General features: G+C 35.0%; 1 protein-coding gene across 7 annotated transcripts in view; it reads left to right on the top strand.

Annotated features, from left to right (window-relative positions):
- The first annotated feature begins 4,974 nt into the window (after positions 1–4,974).
- Positions 4,975–24,137, top strand: part of LRRFIP2 (LRR binding FLII interacting protein 2) — a 38,286-nt gene continuing 19,123 nt past the window's right edge. For 6 of the 7 annotated variants that reach the window (XM_010223797.2, XM_088521360.1, XM_088521362.1 and 3 more), the window contains exons 1-2: positions 4,975–5,103; positions 12,536–12,622. In XM_010223797.2, the coding sequence (XP_010222099.1) occupies positions 5,014–5,103; positions 12,536–12,622 (177 nt within the window). In that variant the 5' untranslated portion in view covers positions 4,975–5,013. Of the gene's footprint in view, positions 5,104–12,535; positions 12,623–14,096; positions 14,148–16,578; positions 16,633–18,228; positions 18,295–20,406; positions 20,473–21,713; positions 21,789–22,547; positions 22,596–22,678; positions 22,724–23,592; positions 23,641–23,736; positions 23,791–24,137 lie in introns of all 7 variants that reach the window. The other variant, XM_088521361.1, reaches the window with a different exon arrangement.

Here is a 24,137-nt window from a genome sequence, read left to right as displayed (position 1 = left end):
GAAATCAAAGAATTATAGCACTAAGCTTTTGTAATTACTAGGTGCCTTGTTTAAGACTGGTGCAGAAATCTCAAACCTATTTTTTTGCATACCCTGTCAATTCAGATGATACTACTGCAAAGTTGGTCATTACAGATTATTTATCTCACCAGATGTCAGCCACAGTTAGCAGGATTCTGTAGAAGCTCTTGTCTGGGCTATTTGGTTCACTTTCAGATGTTTAAAGATGTGTGGCAGCTCCAAAAATGAACTTTGCAAGTGGATAACTGCAGTCATGTAAAATGTTTCAGGATTATTACAGTTAAGTTGCACTCCTTCCCAGGATTAAAAGAATTGATGCTTTTAAAGATGTGCTGTGTCTGTGGCTTTGGACTCCAAATACAGAGGTAGTTGCTTATATTGCAGTATTAGGAAGCTATGGGCCAGGTTCTACCAGTGATTATGGAGCAGGGCTGCTGATCTTATTTGTAGGATCAAAAATAGAGACTGCTTCTACACAGGTGAATTTTAATAATCTTGCAGTGCTCTTTAAAAGTGAAGCAGGGTTTTAGTCTGTTTATTTATAGCCTGTTCACACTGTAGTATCTGAATGCCTTGCATGTATGTGATGCCAAGTATACTGGCTGAAACTCAGACATCAGAACAGGTGGTGCCACTGAAGGTGGTGAGTGATACAGCCTTAAAGTATAGTGTGGCTTCTCTTTTATGTAAGAGAAATCAAAATTTAAGGGAGAGAAAGAGAAACAAGTAATCTTCTAATGCTAGTCTTGTGGTGTAATAAATATAGAGGAAAAAATAGACAACAATATTTAACTTGAAGTGATCAAATTTATTTTTCTATTTCTTCACCTGGAGTGAAATGAGAAAGGGAAGCTGGGGAACTTCCCCACAAATGTTCTTAGTTTGGGAACTTTGGGCTTCTAGGATAGGGAATTAAATTCAACAGATGTCAAGTCAAGCAAAGGTGAGTTGTTTTGTCCTTCTTGTGCTATACCTGGCACCTGATCTAGGGACACCTTATTTACAAGAATTTGCTATTGATAGAATAGAAAAATCCACTGCATTCCGACCACATATGCTCCTAATAATTCTAATGCTGAAAGACTTCATGTATAAGTTACTGCTCAGCACTGCTGCCAGTATTTATGTACCTACTGTTTTATTAGTATGTAGTTTTAATTTTTTGTTTTAAAACCTAGAAAATAAGCTGTGCTGTTTAAGCATTCTGTCATAATTTTGTATAAATTCTTTTTTCGTAAAGAGTTGAAGGATTGCTGAAATTGGTAGGAGGGAATCATAAGGTTTCAAATACAGTGGCTTTTCTGCTAGCTGAAACTGCTGGGAATTTCAGGATAAAAGGTAAATGAAACCACGCAGTATATAGCATCTTTTGGAACGGAGGGTGGGAGGAAATGTAATGCTCACTTCCAGTGATACTTTGACAGTGTAGCACCCCTCTCGTCACCTTTCTTGAAACCTAAATAAGGTCTGAAAGCTAAATGCCTCTTCATCAGCTATCTGTAATACAGCGTTTAACTCGGCCTACAGTGAGAACTAAACATGCCATAGACATGACTTGAGTTTTATTAACTGAAAATGCAGCAAATAATAATACAATTTCCCCTTATCGTCTGTAATTTATTTAGATAAACTGACATAAACTGTTCTTTAGGTGATTTTTGTTTGGGGGCTCTCAAAAACATATTTTTTTTTTTTGGAAGAATTCTATGGTTATGGCCTTCTTCAAGTTCTTACTCCAGCAACAGAATTTTTTTTTTTTTCCTGTAACTTACAAATTAGAGGGGAAGCACTAAGGCGTATTTCTTCATGCACTCAAACTATTTGTCACCTGAAACTTGCATGAAAAGTAACATCACAGCTTTAGGTGTGTAATACTACAGAATTGCATAAGAAGACCTGAAATATTCTGAGATAATGTCAGCTAGATAAAAGTTCTATGGAACAGAAGAAACAGTGATAGAACCCTTGAAGGAATTCTGAAACACCCTGCTGAGGATTGCTTGTGTTGAAATGTAGTTTCAAAGCTGTCAGTAGTAATTATAGCATCTTAGAATTGTTTACGTTGAAAGGGATTTGTAGAGGTCACTCGGTCCAACCACTTGCTCCAAGTGTGGTCAGTTAGGGCAGGCTGTTAAGGGCATTGCCCAGTCAAGTTTTGAGTATTTTTGGTGCTGAAGTTTCATGGCCTCTCTGGCTTCCCTTTCCAATGTTCAACTACTCACCCTTCTAGAGTTCAATTTTTTTTGCTGCTCTTATACTGCTTTCCAAGCCTACTCCTGTGTTGCAGAAGCCTCTCTGTAATTCCATAGTTACTGCTTAATCTATCTGACTGCTGCCACCTTCTTCAACATGATGAGTTTGGAACAACCATCATCTCAGACAACTTTGAATATTCAGACTCATGCACACACTCCCATTCCTTCCTTCACAGTGTTGTTATACAGGCTATTTTGACAAGTGTGGATCTTAAAAGGCTCTACCCATGTTCCCCGCCTCATTGAGCAATGACCTCGCAGATTTCTTGGACTCTTTTGCTTCTTATGTCCTTACAGAAGTCTGTCTTGTGCTTTGCACTATAAGCTTTACTGAGCTTTGGCTTTGCTAACTCATCCTTGTAAGCCAAAGCAATATCGCTGTATTTCTTCAGGCTGCCTATTGCTGCTTTGTTTTCTTGAGGTTGTGCTCAGACAGGAGTTTCATTTGTAATGTGTAAACTTGTTTCATGGCAAATAAGTATGGCAGATGGCTAGCATGGATGCCATACTTGCTTGCATTGCTGCAAAATGATCTCTGTGCTCTTGTGAGCAGAGTGAAACTCGAATGAGGAACTTTTTGCTCATTAGAGCAAACATTTTGGTTTTTTAACCACGATGATTTGTGTATGCATTAAGTAGTAATAGGCAGTCTCAACATGCCTATGCGAAAAATAGTTATATAACCTATTATAAACTATTGCCTAAATCAGCCTGTCATCTAAGAAAATCTTAGTGAATTAGCAAACCACGGTTTGTTTTCTATTAAAGTGACATGTTTTTTAAAAGATATGTGGATGCTGTTCAGGTCTATGTTATAAGTAGCTACTCAACAGTTTTTACTTATGTGCTAAATATTTTGCTAAGAAATGCAACTTTGAATGTGCAAATTAAAATAAAAATTTCAGCCTTGGTGTGATGTCTTCTAGTAGATAGATTTGAGTTGTATTGCATGAGCCGATTTATTTTTGACTTTTGTAATATATAGCCTTCTAAATCCCTTTTATAGTAAGGGATCATTATTTTATGCATTGATTTTTATGCATTGATTATGCATTTTATGTATTTATGCATTTTATGCGTTCTATTTGCATTTTATATGAAGATAGCCATTAAGAATTATTAAAAATACATGTAGGTTTTTGGACAGCTTTTTCCAAATGTGGGCAACAGCCTGTAGTTCTGAGCTTGAATTTCAGCCTCTGAGACAGCAAAAATGCTTTCTGGGTGTAAACATGTAAGTTCATCTAAGTACAAAGTATGAGTTTACTTGCTTGTTTTCTTGGACTGAGAAGAGACTCTTATTGAATAGCAACGCTACTTGTCCCAGAAGATCTTAGTTCAGAGCCTCACTTCACCTCTGCTCTTATACTCTGTTCAACCTCTGCTCTACTAGTTCCAAGAACAAATAGTAGGACTTCCTTCTCTAATGCCTAGAAAAGTATAAAATACATGCAGAAGTCGAAGCAGAGGAAAAGACCTCCTCTAAGGAAGAGACAGAGGCAAGACGTTGAGGGTAGGGGTAGGAAGCGTAGAAACTAAAACACAGAAAAACTGTGATGCTAATTGTTATCATTGAGTCCTAGAAAGTATCCTGTTTTTGACTTTGATGTATAAAAATAAGGAAATCAACTTGCATTAAAAATCCTTAATTTTTTTATTGTTTTGATCAGATAGGAGTGTCTGCTGGTTGGATCCAGTATGAAAGATAGCTTGCAACTTCTTAAATATAAAGAGTATTGCCAATATAGTGCCATGCAAGGTCAGAAGCTAATTCCTTTTTGAAGAAAGGTAACTTCATAAGTTTTGTGTGAAACACTTGCCTCTTTCATATCAAACGGCTGAAGTGCCAGCAAAATCTGATCTGGCATTTGGAAGGACCTGGGTGTATGAAAGTAGCATTTATTTAGGATATTTAAATAAATTAATATTTTTTAATAAGTAATGTTTTGCTGTCTCTGGCTGAGCATGTAGAAATATGCTGCATTTTGTTTGACAATGATTTTCATACACTTGCAATTGATGGCACAGGAGTTTTGGAAGATGACTGCTGGGTATTTTATGTATTACAGTAGATATATGATTTTGTATGTTTATCTCCATCTTCTGAATTAGGAATTCTTGTTAGACAAAAAATTTAATTTGGAAGTGTCTTTACTGTCATAGGTAGCACATAGACTTCTCATTGGATTTAAAGCTATATGCGTTTAAATGTATAAGTCTCTCTTAGCTGCTTGGTTGCTTAGGAAAGACTGTCTGCAGAATCATTCTGTTTTGGAGAGAGATGTGTAACTTTGACTTTTTGTTTTGAAGCATTACTGCCTATACCTTCTCCAAAGTCTATACAAATAAACAGACTCTTGCTTTTAGGAGCTGTGAAAAGTGACAGGGTACTTGCATATCTTCAGTTGTGCACAGCTGTCAGCTACTGCTAACTCAGCACTTCAAAGCTGTATGCTCAAAATTGATGAGTTTCATGCAATGGTAAACTTAAAAGGATAAAAAAAACTTAACAGTGCATATATGCCTTGTAGGAGACAAGGGTGTCTTATACAGCTTTCAGAAGGTTTTTGTGATAGAATTTTCTCAGAACTACAAGTGCTGGAGACATTTGTGCCAATTGCATGTAGCTTTATAGATAAAGAATTGGGAAATTTATTATGTATTTTCTTTTTTTCTAGATCTGGAAACTGAGGTGTTTTCCTGTCCATCTTGCAAATACAGAACCTAGAGAATAAAAATGGGGACTCCTGGATCGGGAAGGAAAAGAACTCCAGTGAAAGACAGGTTTTCTGCAGAAGATGAAGCTTTAAGTAACATTGCCAGAGAGGTTTGTTAATTTAAATTTGTCTTCTATTTTAAAATGTAGTTGAAAGCAAACTTAATTAACATGGTATTCAGAAAAGAATGTTTTGCTGAGTTGCGTTAAAAATACCAAAATATGACAAAATACAGTGGTTACAAATGCTCCTATTTTGTATTTCAGTAAATGTCACTTGAAAATGATACATGTTGTGTGATTTAATGTAACTCTATAGTATCACACTTCAACCTCAGCAGATATTTCTACATGTATCTATATGCTTTAAAAAATAATTCAAGATGAATGAGAAATTCAATTGCTTTCCTAGTCTAAAACTGAAAAAAATGACTGTGTATCCTGTTGCACTATATAGGCTTAAAATAACCAGTGCTATCAGTTAGTGTTGAATGTGTAATAGTCATTATTAAAATGATTAAGTGGCAACAAACACATTCTATTTAAAATGGTAAAAGCACATCTGTCAAAAATAGTATATATGCTGTACCAGGGCTGCCTTAGCAGGGTCATAGCTCAAAAACAGAGAGCTGGAGCTAGCCAACTGAAAATACTATTGAGAAGTTGATTTAAAAAAAAAAAGTGGATTTTTGCCCTCCCAAATAGAATGAGACACCTGGAATTTAGTGTCCTACAGACCTCTATTTGGACTTGAGTTTTTCTGGGAAGAAACACTATTAAACAGAAGTCTTAGTGCTGTTTGTATAGAAAGAGATGGAGAAAATTCGAACTATGTTATCTACAAAGCTGCTTATTCTGGATGACATGAATTCAAGACTTAGGTTCTTTGTATGTGTATGCATAAAATTTATGTTTGTATATGTTTATGTATATACATTGTAAGAGAAAATAGATTATACGTCTTTGAAAATATAGCCTCTTTTTAAGTAGCTATTACTGACTGTAAATAAAGGAAATGCTCTGTCAGCAAAAATCACTTTCATGTTTCTGATAACTTTCTACAAGTGTTGTGTTGCCACCAAGTCTAATGGAAGTTCTCACAGCACCAGCCATCTTTTGGCTGTGTGCTGTCTCCTCGAGCGTCATCTCTGTTTGAGGAAAGCATACTTAAAGCAGGAGAAGGACTCTGCCTTCAAATTTATTGCAGTTCTTCTCTGAACTCCTGTGAAGTAACATCAACTTGTGAACTAGTCAGACTAGGAAAAAGATAGTTGCAGTAAAGAGGTATAATAAGTATTATCTTAATTATTGCCATTTGGAGTGTTCTTTGTTCTCTTATGTTCCCATCCCACCTCAGCTGAAATGGAGCATCACTAAATTATTTCTTTCCCTTAGTTTCTCTTTTCTTTTCCTTCATACTTATGAAGCTAATGGAGGTATTAGCTCATGGGGATGAACTGAGTTGTATGTGTGTGTTCCAATGATAACTATAGAGTGAAGTCTTTTTGCCTTTTCTGTCAAAAATGAACTGGAAAACAAACTGTTGAAAAACTTGTGTAATATTGAACAATGTACATGATTAAATGTGCTGAAATTTTTTTTTATGCTGCTTCATTTAGGCCCAAGACTTTTGTAGTGTCTAAGTGATAATTTTTCTGATTTTTATTATTAGAATGACTGCTTTTTCCTTTCTAATGTTTTGGCGTTTTTCTTTATTTTTTCTTTATTTTTTCATGGCCCTATAGGGAGAAGGAAATTCAACATACTAAAATAAAATTTATTTCTTACCTGCATGTTTTCCTCCTCCAAGTTACATATAGCATCATATGATATTTTCCTTTGTTTTCCCATCTCCAGGTTTCAGTTGAGTAGCAAATAGAACTATGACTCTTAACTTTTCTGATGACAAATTTTTAAAAATTATGTGGAAAGTTTCTTATGATAATACCTACTACTTTCAGATCATTACCCTCTTGGCCTGTGTAGGACAAGCTGGCCACCTGATTCTGAATTGGGTAACAGCATCTCAGTTGTTTTTAATCACATCTGACTTCACTGTGCCACACCTATCCCTTATGATTTGAGAGTGGGAAAGTGTTTCTATTTTACTCTGCTGGCATACAGCAGGTCAATTCTCTGGGCACAAATATATGCAACAAGCAAACATCTCAATTTGTTAGCACTCAGATCAAACCCTCCACTATGCTGAATCTGTAATTTTAGCAATATGGCTGTTTGTCTTTGTCATCTGTGTGTTCTTCTGAAATTTCCTTTTCAGCATATGTTACTTAGCATTGCTTGAATTCTGCCTTGTAATCTACAAGTCGGGTGTCTTGTGAGGGAAGTGTCCCATCAACTAGTTCTAGTCATCAAGAAATGGTAACCAGAACATAAAGAAACACAAGATGAGCACTAACACTGCCAAAGGCTTTTAGTATAGTGTCTGAAATTCAGGACTTGTTTTTCAGCAAAAATTCAAATTTCAGAATGTTGTTCTTCCTCGCCAGTCTAACTTGACAAAATTGAAATTTCTTAACTCTGCAGGATGTGCCCTCTCTTTGGTACCAACTCAGTCATCTATACTCTAGGAAACTTCAGATGAAGAAGAATACTTCGGTACTGATCCAATAAAGCTGTTTTTCTGTAGTTTGGCATTGCTTGAGCATAATTTTACTGTTTGAAAACAGTTACCGAAAGACCAGGTCTTTATGACAGGGTCTGAAGGGCTTAGTTGATCTACCTTTTCCTTGTCACACAGCTTTAGTTTTCACTATTTGTCCCCTCAGAGCACTTGTCCTCTAGTAGTTTCTTTTCTCCTTAAAGTCTTCCAGCACTGTTACATACAGAGTCCTCCTCTCTTTTGCTTTGGGAGTTGGTCAGAGACATCAGAAATCCTAAACTCTTAGGCAAGCTCTAAAGTTTCGTTTATTTTTTTTGCTAGAAAAAGCATTGTAAGATCTTGTGGCAGAGTAGGTGCATTAGAAACCAGTGTAGAAAGGTATATCTGAGGAGTTAAGAAGCACATCTGGCATATGAATAGTGCAGTCCCAGGTCCAGGAGACTGTTAGGAGGTGAGGATGGAAAAGTACAGTATGGTAAAAGTGTGGTCATGTCAGAAGAGGACTATAGTAAGTAGGCAGAGGTGGCTCATTTCCTCACAACTGCCATCTTGTGGAAGAGGCCTTCCCCTGCCTCAGCCTCATGAGTATTGGAAGATGCAGGCTTGTAAAAGCTGCAAATCACTTGACTAGTTAGGAGCTGTACAGAGTGTTACCAGTGATGGTAGTATAATGTTTAATTGTGTTTTTTTTAATATATATATATATATAGGTGAATGTTCTGTTTTTATTACAGCCTGTTTTTTATCCTTATGAAGCTTTTATCCTGAATCTACGCTGATTAAGAAACTTCTTTTTCTCCAATATGGAAAATCAAAAACATGCTGCTATCATTTCCTGCTGAAATGTCTTCTTGCAAGCAAAGGGAAGGGGGAAAGTGTCTGTCAATGCTACGTAGTTCTGCTTACTTTTGCTTGGCACTAGCTGGAAGGAATGCTGCTACCACATTAATGCTATATTCTACCAAAGTTTTTCTAATCTATTTTTATGCATCTCCTTTGATATCTTGGTGAAGGACTATTAAAAAAAAAATGGGAAAAACTCCTCAAAAAGGGAAGACTCTAAAGACCATAATCATAAAGAGGCATTCAAACCCAAATCTGACCTTTTCCCTCTTTCTTGTTTCTTCCTGGCCAAAGTCATCATGCTTTTTAACTAAATACTATTCCTGGAAGCTGAGGTAACAGGGTTTGAAATTTGTGAAATATTTTGGTAGAGTATATATAAAAATATGAAGGAAGAAAAAATGCAATAAACGGAGACAATTTTCTAATTCATTACAGATAGTTGTTAGAAATTTTTTAGCTGAAAATAAAGAAGTTGATAGCCTCTGTCATCTGTAATGGAAAGAGAATATTTCTGCTCACATTTTTAATAAACATATGCATCAAAATAACTTAGTATTGATTACTGCTTTTAGGTAGCTTATTTTCTTGAGGGAGAGACCTGAGTTCTCATTTGTTTATATGAAATAGAAAATTCCTCTTAGAAGCTTTTCAAATAAAACTTGTCAAAACTCACTTTTTAATAAATTGTACTATAATCAGATACTGTCGTGTTGTCATATCATCACTGCATGTTTTTTTTCTAGAGGTTGTACACCGAATGAGTGCTGTAGTGGATGATCCTTAGTTTGCTAAAAATGTTTTTTTTTTTTTTTTTAAGCAAGGTCTAGAGGGGATAAGAAAGTTTGCTATGAGTCCCAAGCTCATGTGAGCAAGGGGTAGTAATGTCTTTAATGTTCTTCATTTCAGTCTCTTTTACTTCTACCTACCCTTACAGAGCTAGTTTAGATTTTTTTTTTTTCCTATCACTTTCATGGCCTGAAATAGCTCCTTGTTTTCCAAAAAGTTCCCTATGCGAACTTGTGCAGCAGTGCATTTCCCTTAACAGTTATCTACTGACTTGGCTTCAGCATAGTTGAAGGGTCTTGTCTGTGATGAGTCTGTCAGTGAAATTTGTTTCATGACTGCTTCCATGGGCTTTCTTCATTAGCACAAGACAGTGAATAGCAGCATCCAGGAGGAAAGACGTGTCCTTTGGAATAGAGTTGGATTTTTTTATTTATTTTTAAACTTTTGAATTTCAATGCCATAGTTATCAGGATTTGCATCTACTCTATTTGAGGACTACTCTTATAATTTATAGAATCATTATGGGTGGAAAAGACCTTTAAGGTCATTGAGTCCAACTGTAAGCTTATCACAACTTAGCACCCTGCCTGTTAAACCATGTCCCTGAGGGACTCGTCTCCACATTTCTTGAACACTGCCAGGGACAATTACTCCACCTCTTCCCTGGGCAGCCTGTTTCAGTGCTTGATGACTCTTTCCATGCAGAAATTTTTCCTAATATCTAACCTGAACCTCCCCAGTGCAACTTGAGGCCATTTCTTCCTGTCCTATTAGCAGTTAGTTCAGAAAAGAAACCAACCCCTGCCTCACTACAACCTCCTTTCAGGCATTTTTAGAGTGTGATACGGTAATTCAAAAGAGAAGAAGGAATGTATCATCATGGTGGCCTTTCAAATTTGTCTGATTCATTTCTTGTCCTAAATTGTGGTGAAGAAAATCTGAACTATACTTTTATCAAATTTGTCAATTTCTTTACCTTTCTGAAGATTCCTACTTTTCAGATGAGTCTAGTTGCTCAGATTAATAATTTTTGTAATACTGAATCACGAAAGGTTTTGCTCAAGCTATTCCCTAAAAATATCCTTTTTCTTCAATTTCAGGTGTAATCCATATAACAAAACTTTGTACACCCTTTTTTTTCTGAATCCTATCAAGGGTTTAATGAATTGTTAGAAAGGGATTTTCCCCATTACTGTAGAAACATGGCAAACATAAAAGTTTGGTCTCTAGCTGTAGGAATGAATGGTGAAATAGAAGTTGATTTTAGCTTGAGTCAATAAATGAATGAACTTTCTGTCTTTTAACAGGACGGTTAAGTCTTGCCAGAGTCTAAAGGCTGCTTGTGTATGTCTGGTGAGCTGCAGACAGAATGAGGCAGATTGAGTCCTTTCTCTTTCTGTGCTGGCCACCTGTGTGAAAGTTTGTCATAGAAGCTTAGGCTGGCAAACAAGTGCAGCATAGGGTGGGGAGGGAGAAAACACTTCTTGCTGCTTTGGAATTTCTCTTAGCTTAGTTCTTGCAGTCAATACATAGAAAGAGCAGTAGCTTCGTGTTCATAGAAAAGTGATTGAATAGTGGCAAGTTAGTTCTGGTGCTGATCTGAAATCACATATTTTGAGTATGCAAAATACACAAAATAGTTTGGGTAGGAGTATTTGAGGTGAACTTCACTATTTTTAAGTAGTAAAGTTGCTTTTTGTTTGCATGCTTTCTTGCTATTCGATTGACCTTTTTTGTACCTGTAGCTTAACTGTATTTTAAATTGAGTCAAGCATTCCTTCCTTTTCCCTGAATCATAATGATGATAAACAACAAACTAGCTATTTCTGGTTGTCATTATGTGTTTTATAAGTTTCTGACGTTTTATACAAACTTTTGCAGTAACAATGGCAAAAAGCAGGAAAAAAAAGCATTCTTAATCCGCAGTCTTGTGCCTATTCTTATTCTAAGAAGTTCTATCCAATTACATGCTTTTAATGTCAGCAGTTTGAATTTTCAAGTGCTGGTGCTTCTCAAAAGTTTTTAATTTGCACTAGATAGACAAACCTATTTTTTGTGGCAAATCTGACTTCAGTGATTTAATATTTCAAGAATTTTAATAGAAAATTTTCTTGAACTTATTATCCAACATGAAACAATTGGGCTTGTATTTTCCTTAGCTTCTAGCTTTATGCCAAAAGCAAATAATTGCAGGTAATTGAGTAAATTTCAATAGCATTTGCAGTATGAAAAACAATGCCTCTTTATGTGAAGCTGAATAGGAAGGGGAAAAAATAAGCAGTAGAATTTGTGGCAGCTTTGTGGCTTTCGCAAGCAAGACCTAATGGCTTACTGAAAAGGGAGGGAGCCGTCAGTGGCCACTGAAAAGGGGGTGAGACCTCGATACCATTTAGGTCTACTTTTGGTGTTTGTAAGATCCTTCCGCAAGCCAGTTCAATTCACAAACACAGTAGAAAACTGCATTTTTGTTTTTCTCTGTTGTTTCTCCTTATGGTAGGGAGTTAAACTGGCTGGCAGCAGATTCTACATGTTAAAGTAGTACCTAAGTGGTTGAGAGTATCAGGCCCAGAGAGGAAAGGTATGCAGCCATCCTTTTGGTGGTGAGCAATTTAGTGGCTTGTTGTGCAAGCCTATTTGTTGTGCCTCTATTTGTCTTTCTCTATCGTATTTTTGTCCAATAATTGATTTTTATTTTATGATTGCTAGTAGTTCCATTACCATAATGAAGAATTCCATGTCTAATTGGTATTTGCTTTTTAAAATAATTCTAAATGAGATCAGAGCCTTTCAGTGTAATATGAACAGCAGCAGTTTAAAATCTTTATTTTTTTTTACACTTTTTTAAAAAACATCTTTCTCTGGCCCAAGATCCTGCTGTTATTTACAAGTCTGTTTAATAGTATGCGTATGCCCAGACAGCAGAGTCCAAGTGCTAGAGTTGCACCTTCAGTAAGGGGAGATGGAAGTATAGAGCCTTGAAGGAAAAAGTGAGAAAGTTGGGTTAAAGTCATCAGGATTGACATGAATATAAAATTTTTAGTCATGGTAAAATTTCTTAGCTAACTTTTTTTACAACTTTTGACTACTAATTAATTCTTTTAACTACTAATACATGTAATGACTTGGGTCTATATCTTTTCTAAAGTTTTCTTCTGAGAACTATGGCTTCTCAAGTACTTACTATGTTGTTAGAATTTTAATGCATTTTTATGAAGAGATTATTAAACTGAATACTCAAACCATTGCATGAAAGTGTATTTTAAACTTTCAGTATTTTCAATTTGCTTATAGGCAGAAGCCAGGCTGGCAGCCAAACGAGCAGCTCGAGCAGAAGCAAGAGATATACGTATGAGAGAACTGGAGAGACAGCAAAAAGAGGTAAGCTGTCACAAATTACTAAAATTCTTAATGTATAGTATTTTATTTCTATGCTTGCATTGGACTTTCTCTTTCAGTGTAGCTCAGCTATATGCTGAGGTTTTTTTTTTTTAGCATCAAACATCTGTTACCTTCTCTCTCTCCCTTCTGAAACTTCTGCTTCCTCAGAGTAACCTCTAAAAGGTAATCTAAAAGGGTAATTTACCTGTTAGTAGCATTTCACAAAATATTAAAGTGAACATTCATTTTGAGCACCATTAATAAAGATCATATAATCAAGGATCTGTTACACAAAATAGGCTGTTAACATTCTTGTTTTAGTTTGAAAAAAAAAAAACGTGATTTTTGAAAATCTAGTTTTACAGGTAAAACTAAGTGTTTGAATGTTTTAACAAATACTTTAATTTCAACACTAACAAGCAAAATTGAACAAAAGTGAATCTAAATGTCTACCTTTAAAAATCTACCTTAAAATATTTTAAGACCTAAGGTGTGTGTGTTGTTTTTGTTTTTACTATTACATATTTGATTTCAAGTGAACAGGAAAACACAGTAGTAATACCCATAAATAAGGCATGCACAAATAATTTTACATAGAGAAGTTTGCAACAGCTAACACACCAATGAAAGTTAATATTTATTTGGATTTATTAGATCCATTTTCCATATTTTTATAAGGAGAATGACTTATGTCAAAGTGATTTCGTTGACTGTGTTGCTCTGCAAAAGATTCATATGGGTATGGGTAGCTGGCAGCAATAATGAACATGTCTGTACCTCAAAGGTACACTGTTGAGGGCAAACAACTACAAAAAAAAAGTAGGGATTTTTTTTTTATTTATAATATATTATAAAAATATAATTACTAATGCTTAGTAATTGAATAATTAGGATATGTGACTTTGTGCATGGAGTTTTCGGTTAGTTTCTTTTGTTATGGATCATACCAGGAATCCTGCAATGAATAAATACCTACTGTTAGGATGTGTTCATGTAAAAGAGTTTAATAGCAATCTAGTAATAGTTACACACACAACTGCATAGTATACCACCATGTCCTAAGAAAGTTTGCATTTCCTTTTTGGAACAGGAAAACTGAAAACTAGGTTTCTACCAGTCTTTGATTATATCATGGTCATTGAAATTAAATTTTGACTTGCTGTGCAAAAGCATCAGAAAATATTATTAATATTTATTGTAATTGCATTGAAAATGATGTATAGTGCTTGCTGTTTTGGTGTGATAATGAGTACAGTTCCTTTAAAAAAAAATAAAAAATATAAAAAAAAGGTTACTCATTTTATGTGACTCCTTATTCCAGATCTTCAGTTTTCTAAATGCTATAGGTATTTTTCTGTGGAAGATTTATGGGAATTAAATTTATACTTCAATTTTTCTACGTGCAAATCCCATTTTGTGTGGTGACTAATTTGTGTTGTAAATGGTTTGTTTATTTTCTTTTTACATTCTGTAGTTTTCTCCGCATTCATATGATAGAAAATGGGCTCATATTCAGAAATGGATGGTAGGCTAAAACCGCCTGATGTGCATGTTTTTGACAATCAGAGAACTAACAGAGGAGTTGAAGAACATAATTTACTAATGGTTTGCATTGTGCCATTTCAAACAGGGAAAGTAAATGATTGTATATGGTTGCGGATATGGAAGATGCTTTACAAAAGCAAAAGACAAACTTTGGAGTGGGATGCTTTCCTTGTAATGAGACGCTTTCCACCATGTGTTGACTTAAAATCATAAATTATATTTAGAATGAAGCTACGTTGCTTTCAATCTAGGTAAACACATCTTTTCAGTGATAAATATTTTTAGTTTCTGCTTTTTTTTTTTAACATTAGTATTGGCAGACTTTATTTTTTTTTCTGTGAGTAAGGTGATAAATGCTGATTTTTCACTGATTAAATCACTTCTGTGACTTATCCTTAAATGATTGGAAGAGAAGAAAAATGCTCTGATCTTCCTTTGCCCCTTTATAATCAAATCTAGGTGACTTGCCACGTGACAGGCTCACTTATGCATTCTTTTACCACTTGCCCCTAGCTCTAATTAACATTGAGAATGTTTGGCTGTTTATTTAGATTACATCCTCTAAGTAGGAAAACATAGAGATGGATAGCTACTGATTACAATAGGGGGATTTTTTTTTTTGAATTTTTATTGTGAATGTTTGAATTGAGATTTAAGTGAGACATGCCAAGACTTCACGTAGGTTAAAATGGTTAAAACTGCTGTTACAGTTAATCAGCACTTCTCTTGAGAACTTCTCTTCTCTAGAACTTCTTTAGAAATTTTATTGGCAAAAAGTTGTGCAGACTTGATACTTTATCATTGTCCACCTGGCACTCTTATGCATAGTACTTCTCTTTTCCCTCTTACAGAACTATTCTTAAGCTTTCTTTTATTTTTCTGGAGGAGTGTGCTTTTGATTGCTTTCTTTACTGTTTCCAAACCTATTAATGCCACCCACATGAATGTGGGGGAAGTTTCTGGGCAAATGTGGATTCCTTTTTTTTTTTTTTTTTTGGATCAGGAGGCCTTTAACCTCTGTCTTAAATAAAGTACATATTGCAAGTGTATCTTCCTAACAGTTGGGTTTGATAGTGCTAGCTAGATAGTGCCTATCTACTTGCAATATGTACTGCACTATTTTAGCTCTTCTTGGAAAACAAGGAATGCTTAATCCCAGTTTGGTATTTCCCGTTTTTATGTCAGTAAGAGACTTGCAGGTGACTTACCAAGGGTAACCATTTACAGCAAGTTGTTTCTGAAACTCAAGTTGTGCATAACAGGAGTATATTATCACAATGCTTGGGGAACAACCAGTTCACACTGTTAGAGGAATCCTGGTTAAGCAGCCACTACAGAATCTGTAGGCAACCATTCACAAAGTGTCTATATGCAAGATGCAAAAGTTAGTAACAAACTAAATATTTGTCTCTTTAGACTTGAGGCACTTGGGAGAGACTAACATATTATGAAATTGATCTTTGTGCTAATACAAAGCTTCAGGCTTCATGACTTTGTTGAAGGCTGAGCTTTCAACTCTGAAGATTTGCTACTTAATCTTTGGAGTGCTTCATATTGTAAACTATAGCAAGAGACTAATTTTAGGAAGGATTTATAGTTTTAGCATCTATTCTGGCTTTAAAATGGATTAATTAAAAAATAAACTCTTCCTTAACATGCTTATTTCTTGTAACTAAAAATATGAGAAGCTTTGAGCAAAATGCATTTTCCCCTTAGTTTTAAATTAGCTTTGTCTTATTTCTCACAATTTCATGTTTGAAGCAAAGTGAAGTTTCCCCAATCCTTCAACTGAACTAAGGATATCAAAGAGTCTCAAATACCTGTCTGTCCAGATTTAATGAAGCTGGGGTGCTGTTTTTACTGTCACTGTAGATCTGAGCCACATAGAGAATTTACAATATACAATTGATCAATTTACTTAAGAAGCTTTGTTTTTTAAAATAAGGGAAGATATGTATGAAGAAAGTGAGAATGAGAGTGGACTGGAAGCATCTATATTTAGGCTAAAATACTTTAAAAAATTCACATCCTAATTTTAGTAGTTTTTTAGCAAATTTTATACTAATCTGTAGTTTTGTAAGACTTCATTTAGATTCGTGAATTTTGAGTTTTACTTCTAATTCAAAGGGTTTTTTTCTGCACTTGATACAGTTGTCAGAAAAAATGATTGTCTATTGCTAATTGTATTAAATCAATTTTATTTTCTTCTCATTATGAAGTGTGAAGTATATGCCTATAAAAATGAGCAAAACCACAGTTCTGATGTGGATGAGTTCACTTGCTGCAGTGCATTACTCCAAATAGCTTGTGACATTGAAAATGCTAACAGCATGTTGCACATGTTTGCTTGCTTTTATTTCATTAAAACAAAAAGAAAAGAAGTCTAAATAACTACATTTCTTCTCTCTCAGGAAGATTCAGAGAGGGCCAGGTATTCTCACCGGTCCAGTCGACATTCATACTTGGTTTGTGTTCAAACTGTATATTTTTTCCATTCCATCATGTCCTTTTAAAAATACATTTCATCTGACTTTTGATTTAATTCACCTAGGGAACATATTATGCTTAATTATCAATCTTAGTGTCAGAATTTTAAGTTGCATTTAATATTAAAATTCATCCCGATGTTTATTTCTGTCAATATTAAGATAATTTATGTACTTTCACATACTTTTAGTGAAAAAAGTCTCATGCTTTAATTTTTTGAGTTTGCATTACACATGCATGTATTTTACATACATACATACATACATATAAATAAAATATGGCTTTTCACCAGATAACAATTCTTCCTATATTTTAGAATAGGCCTGTGGTGAAAAGGAGTAGATGTTGAGGAACTGCTTGGAAATATGTCATTCAGCAATATATTATTTCAAATTACTTTAATGACATATTTTAAGTATCATTCTCCAGTGTTATTTCAACTTACATTTTTATATTTTAAATTTTTTAGAAAATGAATCATTGCACTTGCTTAGGCTTCAAATATTTTCAGATAGTAAGATTTAGTCTTGTTTTTACATGACAGGGAGTTACATCTGCCGTAAGATACTTACAGAAATTGTCATAGTGTTGTGGTTACTGCTAAACATCAAACCTCATGGTCAGATGTAAAGCTGTTAGTCTAGTTTAGGTAGTAATGCTCTAATACAAAAAAAAATCTCCCTTTCTGAATTTCCTTATTTTTCTTAGAAATAATGCAAACCAGCAAATTCTGTTTTATAAAGTAAATATTACTCATGACTCAAGTCATCCTATGATCAATGACGCCTACTGAAGATGAGTTACACTGTCTTGTGACTTTGGTTCCAAATTGCTGCTATAGTGGCTTTTCTTACACTTCAAGTACTACCAGGTGTCGGTATTGCTTGTGGAAGAAACAGAAAGAAATAGCTTAAAATACAAGGAATGGAAGATCATGCAGGGCTTAGCTCTCTGAGAAGATTGTGGAAAGATGATACTCATTAATAATAGATCCTTATCTCAATGATGCAAGGCATCCCAAATCCTGCTAATAGAAGTACTTCTGTACTGGCTTTTCTGTTTTCTTTTGTGTCACTAATGTTTTACTTACAGGGTAGGAATTTTTCTGTTTTTCACAGAATGTACTTCCTAAGAGGTTTGAGCAGTTGTATATAATCTTTAAGGTGAACTTGCAAAGTCTATTGTTAAGTAAATGCTTTTGCAACTTATCACATGGGTATTCTCACCAGGTAAACCTTACAAATCAAGTAAAAGTAAATCAAGAAAAATGGTGGATTCTTTGCAGACAGCAATAATTTTGCAGAAAATAATCTGGTCAGTGTTATGTGACATTGTTTGTAGCCTTGCGATCTCGTGTTAACGTCCAAATTAAGCCAACAGAGTAAGAATTCATCCACGAACACATGGTTGATAAAACAAGGCTCAATTTCCTGACACTTACCCAAAATCGCTTTACAACTGGAGCAGTTATTTTGTGCCTTTTCAAGTGAAGATTAGCAGCTACCTGTATCTGCCTTTAGAAGTTTATATTAAATTTTCTGTATTGATATAATCTTTACAATTTCATTCTTAAGAGTTCTTTGGATGCCGGTGGGTCACACAGGAGCAGAACAAGTGCTTCCCGGAGGAGAGACCTTGTGGTGTGTAGCCTGGAACAAGCATGCTCTGATGTGCTCCTGCCATAACCATTTCTGTGCCTACTCACCAACAGCAGCAGTTCTGTCAAAGTGTCTTTTTGAAAGCAGCATCGACTGGACTGTTGCAGTGGCTGATAAAAAAAAAAATGCAGTGATTTCTCTGTGATAGCAAATTTAAGGGCTCAGATAAAACTTGTAACTGAAAGAGAACCTCAAATTTCAATTTGAAGGAAATACGTAGTCCCTCCAGTCTGACTCTTCCAGTGTCCCTAAAGGTGAAAGGGGAAGTCGAATGAGGGAGCGAAGGCTGTGTGTGGTTCTGTTAGTACAGAGATGTTGCTGAAAGCTGGGTCAGGAAACACTTTTTTCACCCAAATTATATTGATTACTATGGTGTATAATGCGAACCTACAATAAAGACAGGAATACAAGAAGAAATCTCACTTTTGGTAGTGTAGTTTCTGAATATTTTGTAGTATTTCTAATCAATCTTTACATGAAATGTGTTTGTTAGTAAACTGATAATAATTTATATTCAGGGATAAGTTAAGTGGTATAATAAGTTATCTGAGTTTGATCTGGCTGCCTTCTCTGAAGGAGCTGTTGCTCTTCTTAGCCATCCAAAATTAATACTTAGAGGTAAAAGCTATATTTAAAAATTTGGTGAAGTTCCTTAAAACTGGTACAGAGACCTCTGGGTCCTGGGTGGAAACACTTTTAGCAAGAAAAAAAAGTTCCTGATAAGGGAGCCTCCTCACCAGTAACGCTCCTCAGATGGATGGCAAGATGCTCTGGAGAGCCTTTCTGGACCTTGTGGGCAATGGTGACACCTGATGATCCTCTGCGCTCCGTTGTGCATGCGGAGATGAGCCTTTTATCCTGCTACCTAGCAAATATTACCTTTGTTTAGTACAACTTGCCATGCCAGCTGGCTTAATTGTTTAAAATTATGTTAGCAAAACAGCAGGAAAATATTAAACATAGCCTATGACAGTCTGAAATTATCTTGCTTTTTATAAATCAGGTTATTGCCAGAAAAGAGCTAAAAAAGGAGGTTTAATTGTGGGGAACGGGGGGGGGGAATCCAGCCCAAAAATGCCTTTTTATGGGATAAGATTGTGTTCTAATTACCTTTTAAGTTTTCAATTCATTTTTAATAGCATTTTTGTCTCTTTTTAACTTTTGTATTTTAATTTCATTTTCTTTTACCCTAGTATGACAGTGCTAAGGATAGATCTACAAGATATTCCGTCCCTGTATGTTAACGCTCTGCATGATTTTGTATGAGTGAAGTCTGTGTGTGTGTATGTGTGTGTGTTTTAAGGTATAATGACACTAACATGTTTGATTTGCACTATCAGATCTAGAATATGAATGCCATCCAAACACTTTCCATAGCCTGCATGTATGAACTTTCTCGTGGGGGAGGAGAAGACTAATGCAGTTATGTATTACAGATGGCTATCTTATGTAAACATTTTTTATTAATCTATCTTTACAGTATTTTAAGTGTACTTGTGTGACGCATATAGATTAGACTTGAAGAAGTCATAGTTTTCAAAAAATGTTTATGTGTGTGCGCCCATGTATTTGTGTTCTTTATTTATAAGTAGAAATTTATGCTGTTATAATGGAGAATTGTTTAGTTCTAGAGAAAATGCAGGTTGTTTATATAACTTTACTATTGCTTAATAAGAAGTAGAGTGCATCCCATTCTCATTGGAGTTATGCCAAGTAAGACTTAGGCACATCTCAAGCGAAGATGCACCAGGAAGGAATATAGAGCTACTTAAAATGCCAGATTTGTTTAAACAGTGTTATCTATTTCAGATGTATGACATAATATAATAATCTGTAATGCTAGATGTTTTTAGTTTATGTAGGATTTATTTATTGAAAAGTGTGAATCCTCACTTAATCCAAGATCAGGATAATTGGAACTTAACAGTTCTTTTCTTACCTGTGAAAGAATATTATTCTAATCATGTAATTAGAATTTTCTATGGCTTTTCCACTGTAGGTGATAAATATCTCAAGTTGTTATGAGCTCTCTGTGCTTTAAGATTGAACATGCTGTTAAATAATAGTATTAATTTTTAAAATTTTTATTCTTAGAGTCATGCTTACAGTGAATCTGCTAGTACAAAGAAGAAAACTGCTTATTTCCGTAGAGACTTCTTGGTTAGTTATCAAAAGCAATATTTATTACAAACTAACTTTGTGGAGTCATTTTCTAATGGGTACATTTATTAACTTGCTTACACATGCATGCATAACTTTAAGGGAAGAAAAAAACAACTCTTAATATTGACCAAGTTCTGATCTGAGTTTGAGTACTTGAAACTGCATTCATGTCAGTGAATTACATGAATGGAACTCAGTTTAATATAAATCATATGCTTGGCCTTTACAAGACTCTAGAATTATTTAAACGTGTCAATTCTGTGTATTAAGGTTGTTCAGTCAGGCTGGAGGTATGTGCTCTATTATCTGGTCCCCTGTTGCTTAGAGTTATATTAAGAGTAGATGTGGAATAAAGTAAATTGTTTACTACAAACTTTACATTTATCCCAATAATTTTTGGGGAAAATCCTTTGGACTGCTGTGATTTTCAGAAAACTTGCTAGAAGAGTTTAGTGTATAACAAATTAAGGTAGTACGGGGAAACTGTTTTTTTTGGATTTAACTTTTGAAAAGGTTTTAACACTTAAGTAGTTGTTTAATGGTTTACAGGAGTTATGCAACGGAGAGAAGTGAACATTTCTGTTGAGACAAGAATTTTTGTGTTTATTTATATTATGGTACTTCTCTGCATCTTCTGGGATGCTTCCTTCCTCTTCCCCCTCTATTTTAATAAACATGTGATGTGAATTTTTGTGCCTCCTGAGACCTGCAATATGAAGCACTACTTTGGACACGTACTCATCTATGGGTTTTTCTGTTTGCGTGTGTGCATCAAATTTCTTCTCACATATACGTGCGCTAATGTATGGGGATATGTCTGAAAACAAGAGAAATAAGTAGCTAGAAATATAATTGCTAAGTTTTCAGGATTTGCGCATGGTGCAGAGAACACTGGTAGGTCGTGGACTAATGCTTATCACATAAATGTCCATCCCCTATTCTTATTTTCCATGTGTTTTATGCCTCATTTTCTGTTAATATATACTTCTCAGTATTTTCTTCTTTATTAGGGAGAGAGAATAAAACTAGCTTAGTTGAAAATTGCACCAAGTATTGAAGCTTGGAGTACTTGCTTCAGAAAGCTAAATGGACTTTGAGTCTACCCTAAGGAATATTTTTTTACAACTTTCTATGCAAGTTATAAGCTTGGGAATGTTTGGGCAATATCATGAGAACTTTTATTCCTGATATCTTTAAATGAAACGTGTGTTTTCTTGTGTCTTTCTGTTTTTCCACAGAGTGGAATTTACCATGATCAAAGAAATTATAGCAGCCTTAGATATAGTAAACCAGCTTCTTCCTACCATACTCGGGTCTGTCTTTTCCTGTATTCACTCTATTTTTTTCTACTTTCTCATGCTTCCCAAGCACTGGAACAGGCTGCCCAGAGAGGTTGTGGAGTCTCCTTCTCTGGAGATCTTCAAAACCCGCTTGGATGCCACCCTGTGCCACATGCTCTAGGTGACCCTACGTGTGCAGGGGGGTTGGGCTAGATGACCTCTAGAGGTCCCTGCCAACCTTAAGCATTCTATGATTCTGTTCTATGATTTATAAAGCAAACTCCTCTCTCCTTTTCTATAACATTGCAAATGACTATAGCTAGCAGTAATTACAATTTTTTGTAACTATTTCCTTTCATAAAACTAGTCTATAATATGTAAATTATGTTCTGCATACATGGAGATTTAAAATGTCTTGAATTACTGTATGTATATAATATATACAAAAAAAGCTGCTGTGACACTTTTTTCTAAAAAGTCCTATTTAACTTAAAACAAGGCTATTAAAGCTCAGCACCAATATACTGCTCTCTTCTATAGTGATATAAATGATAAACTGATGCTCTATGATGAGAGGAGTAGCAACTGCAGTAATTTCAGAAGTTGTCATGGTCAGATTAAATAAGTAGCTAGAGAAAACTGGCATATCTTTTGATAGTTATTTAATTTCATGTTATACTTTTATTCAGTATTTTAATCTCTAGAGCTTTTTTCTTTGCTGAACATAGAACAATAGATACACTCACTGTACACAGAAAAAGCCTTTGACTTTTTCTGTTCTTCGCACTACAGTCGTCTTCTCTATGCAGTGATCCAGTGGCAACTACTAGGAGTTACAGGGTTAGTACAATGTGAAAGAATGTTTTGCTTAATGTTAGTTGTTTTATTTGCTCTCAAATTTAAAATTACCCTTCTCTTTATAGGTGTCTCCTTCTGTAAATACTGGTTTAATAAGAAGTAGCAGTTTGGTTCGTAAGCACCATTTGCATGGTTGCCTTAAGTTTGTGTTGTATGGCCGTGTGGATTGAGCATATTACATCTGCATTCTTTCCATATTTCTAAAGAAAACTAAAGCTTGTGTGTCTTATTTTGGGGAGACCTTAGTTAAATGCTTTTAATGTTGCTAGATTTCCTCTTAAAATATTTTGGTAATTGCAGTTTTGCTGCTCTTTTTGTGGACATGCATAAAATTTGAATAAAAGTTATATTAAACAGTGGAGTTCTAAAGAACAAGTCAAACCAGACATATTTCTAAAGAAAAAAATGTGTGTCTTGTATGTCTAGTTTTTCATACTAGTCTAGTATGAAAAAAATCTAGTTAAGTTTCAGAATAAGCAAAAATCTGAATGGGTAAATCATTGTCTTGAGGTTATAGAAATTTGTGGTAAGTGTACTTTAAAATTCTTTCACATGGCATGCATTATTTAAGATTAGTAATCATGCAAAACTAAACTCCTTTTGGAAAATCTGCATGGTTGAGGCAAAGTAAAACTCTTTGATAACCCCTTTGATAAGGTTCCCGGGGTGAGCTAAGTAGTGGAAAAGTAAATTGTGCTTTAAACGTTTAATTTTCTTGTGAAAATTAAGACTTCTTATTTTTCAAGGAAAATCTTAGGTTTGTAGTTGGGAGTAAAATTCCCTAATAGGGCGAAGAAATACTGCTGGTAAAGAAAATACTGTTCTCCATCCTTTCCAAAAGCATAGCGGAAAAGGGAAAATGCATTGATATTATGAGATAATAGGAGGTTTCACTGCTCAGTATCTTCCAGTGCATAAAAATGTGGCACTGTTTTTTCCAAGGCCAAATGTAAGAACTTTTCTGTTCCCTTTTTCTCAGGCATCTTTGTGTGGTGATGGATTTCATAGCTCGTATAGCTCTCGCACTGTAAGTGTAATAAGCTCTTGGTCATTTCTTTGAAAATTTTTATTTTCTGGAGATTAAAATGTATAACAATTGTGAAAATTTACTTCATCACTTCAGCCATCTGAATACAGTTACTCTTCGAGAGCGAGCTCAATTCGAAGTAGCCCTGTGGTGAGCGTTCCTCTCGCATGTCTTACTGAGCACTTCGCTACTAACGCACGGGAGTTAGGGGGCTGCTTGGCAGTGTGGGTCCTTTTTGCCGCTTAACATTCACTTTCTGTGCTCTTTCTGTGGTTATTTTTTGCCGTCATTGTGGGTAGCTCATTGAAAGTGTCAGCTGAGTATTCACTGGAAGTCAAAATGGAAAGTAAGAGAAAACTTGAACAGATGGGAAAATACAGTTGAGAAACTATGGTGCATCTCAAATTCAAAAACTATCAATTCTGATAAAGGGGAGTGGTTTGTGCAGCATATAATATACCTAGAATTTATTTAGGAATCCGGAAGTATCTTTGCTT

The sequence above is a fragment of the Tinamus guttatus genome, unplaced genomic scaffold (genome assembly GCF_059628265.1).
Source record: "Tinamus guttatus ecotype Peru unplaced genomic scaffold, ASM5962826v1 Tinamus_guttatus_pri_ptg000119l, whole genome shotgun sequence".
NCBI lineage: Eukaryota > Metazoa > Chordata > Aves > Tinamiformes > Tinamidae > Tinamus > Tinamus guttatus.
Note: the sequence above shows the minus strand (reverse complement) of the source record. Positions and strands in the feature narration are given on the sequence as shown.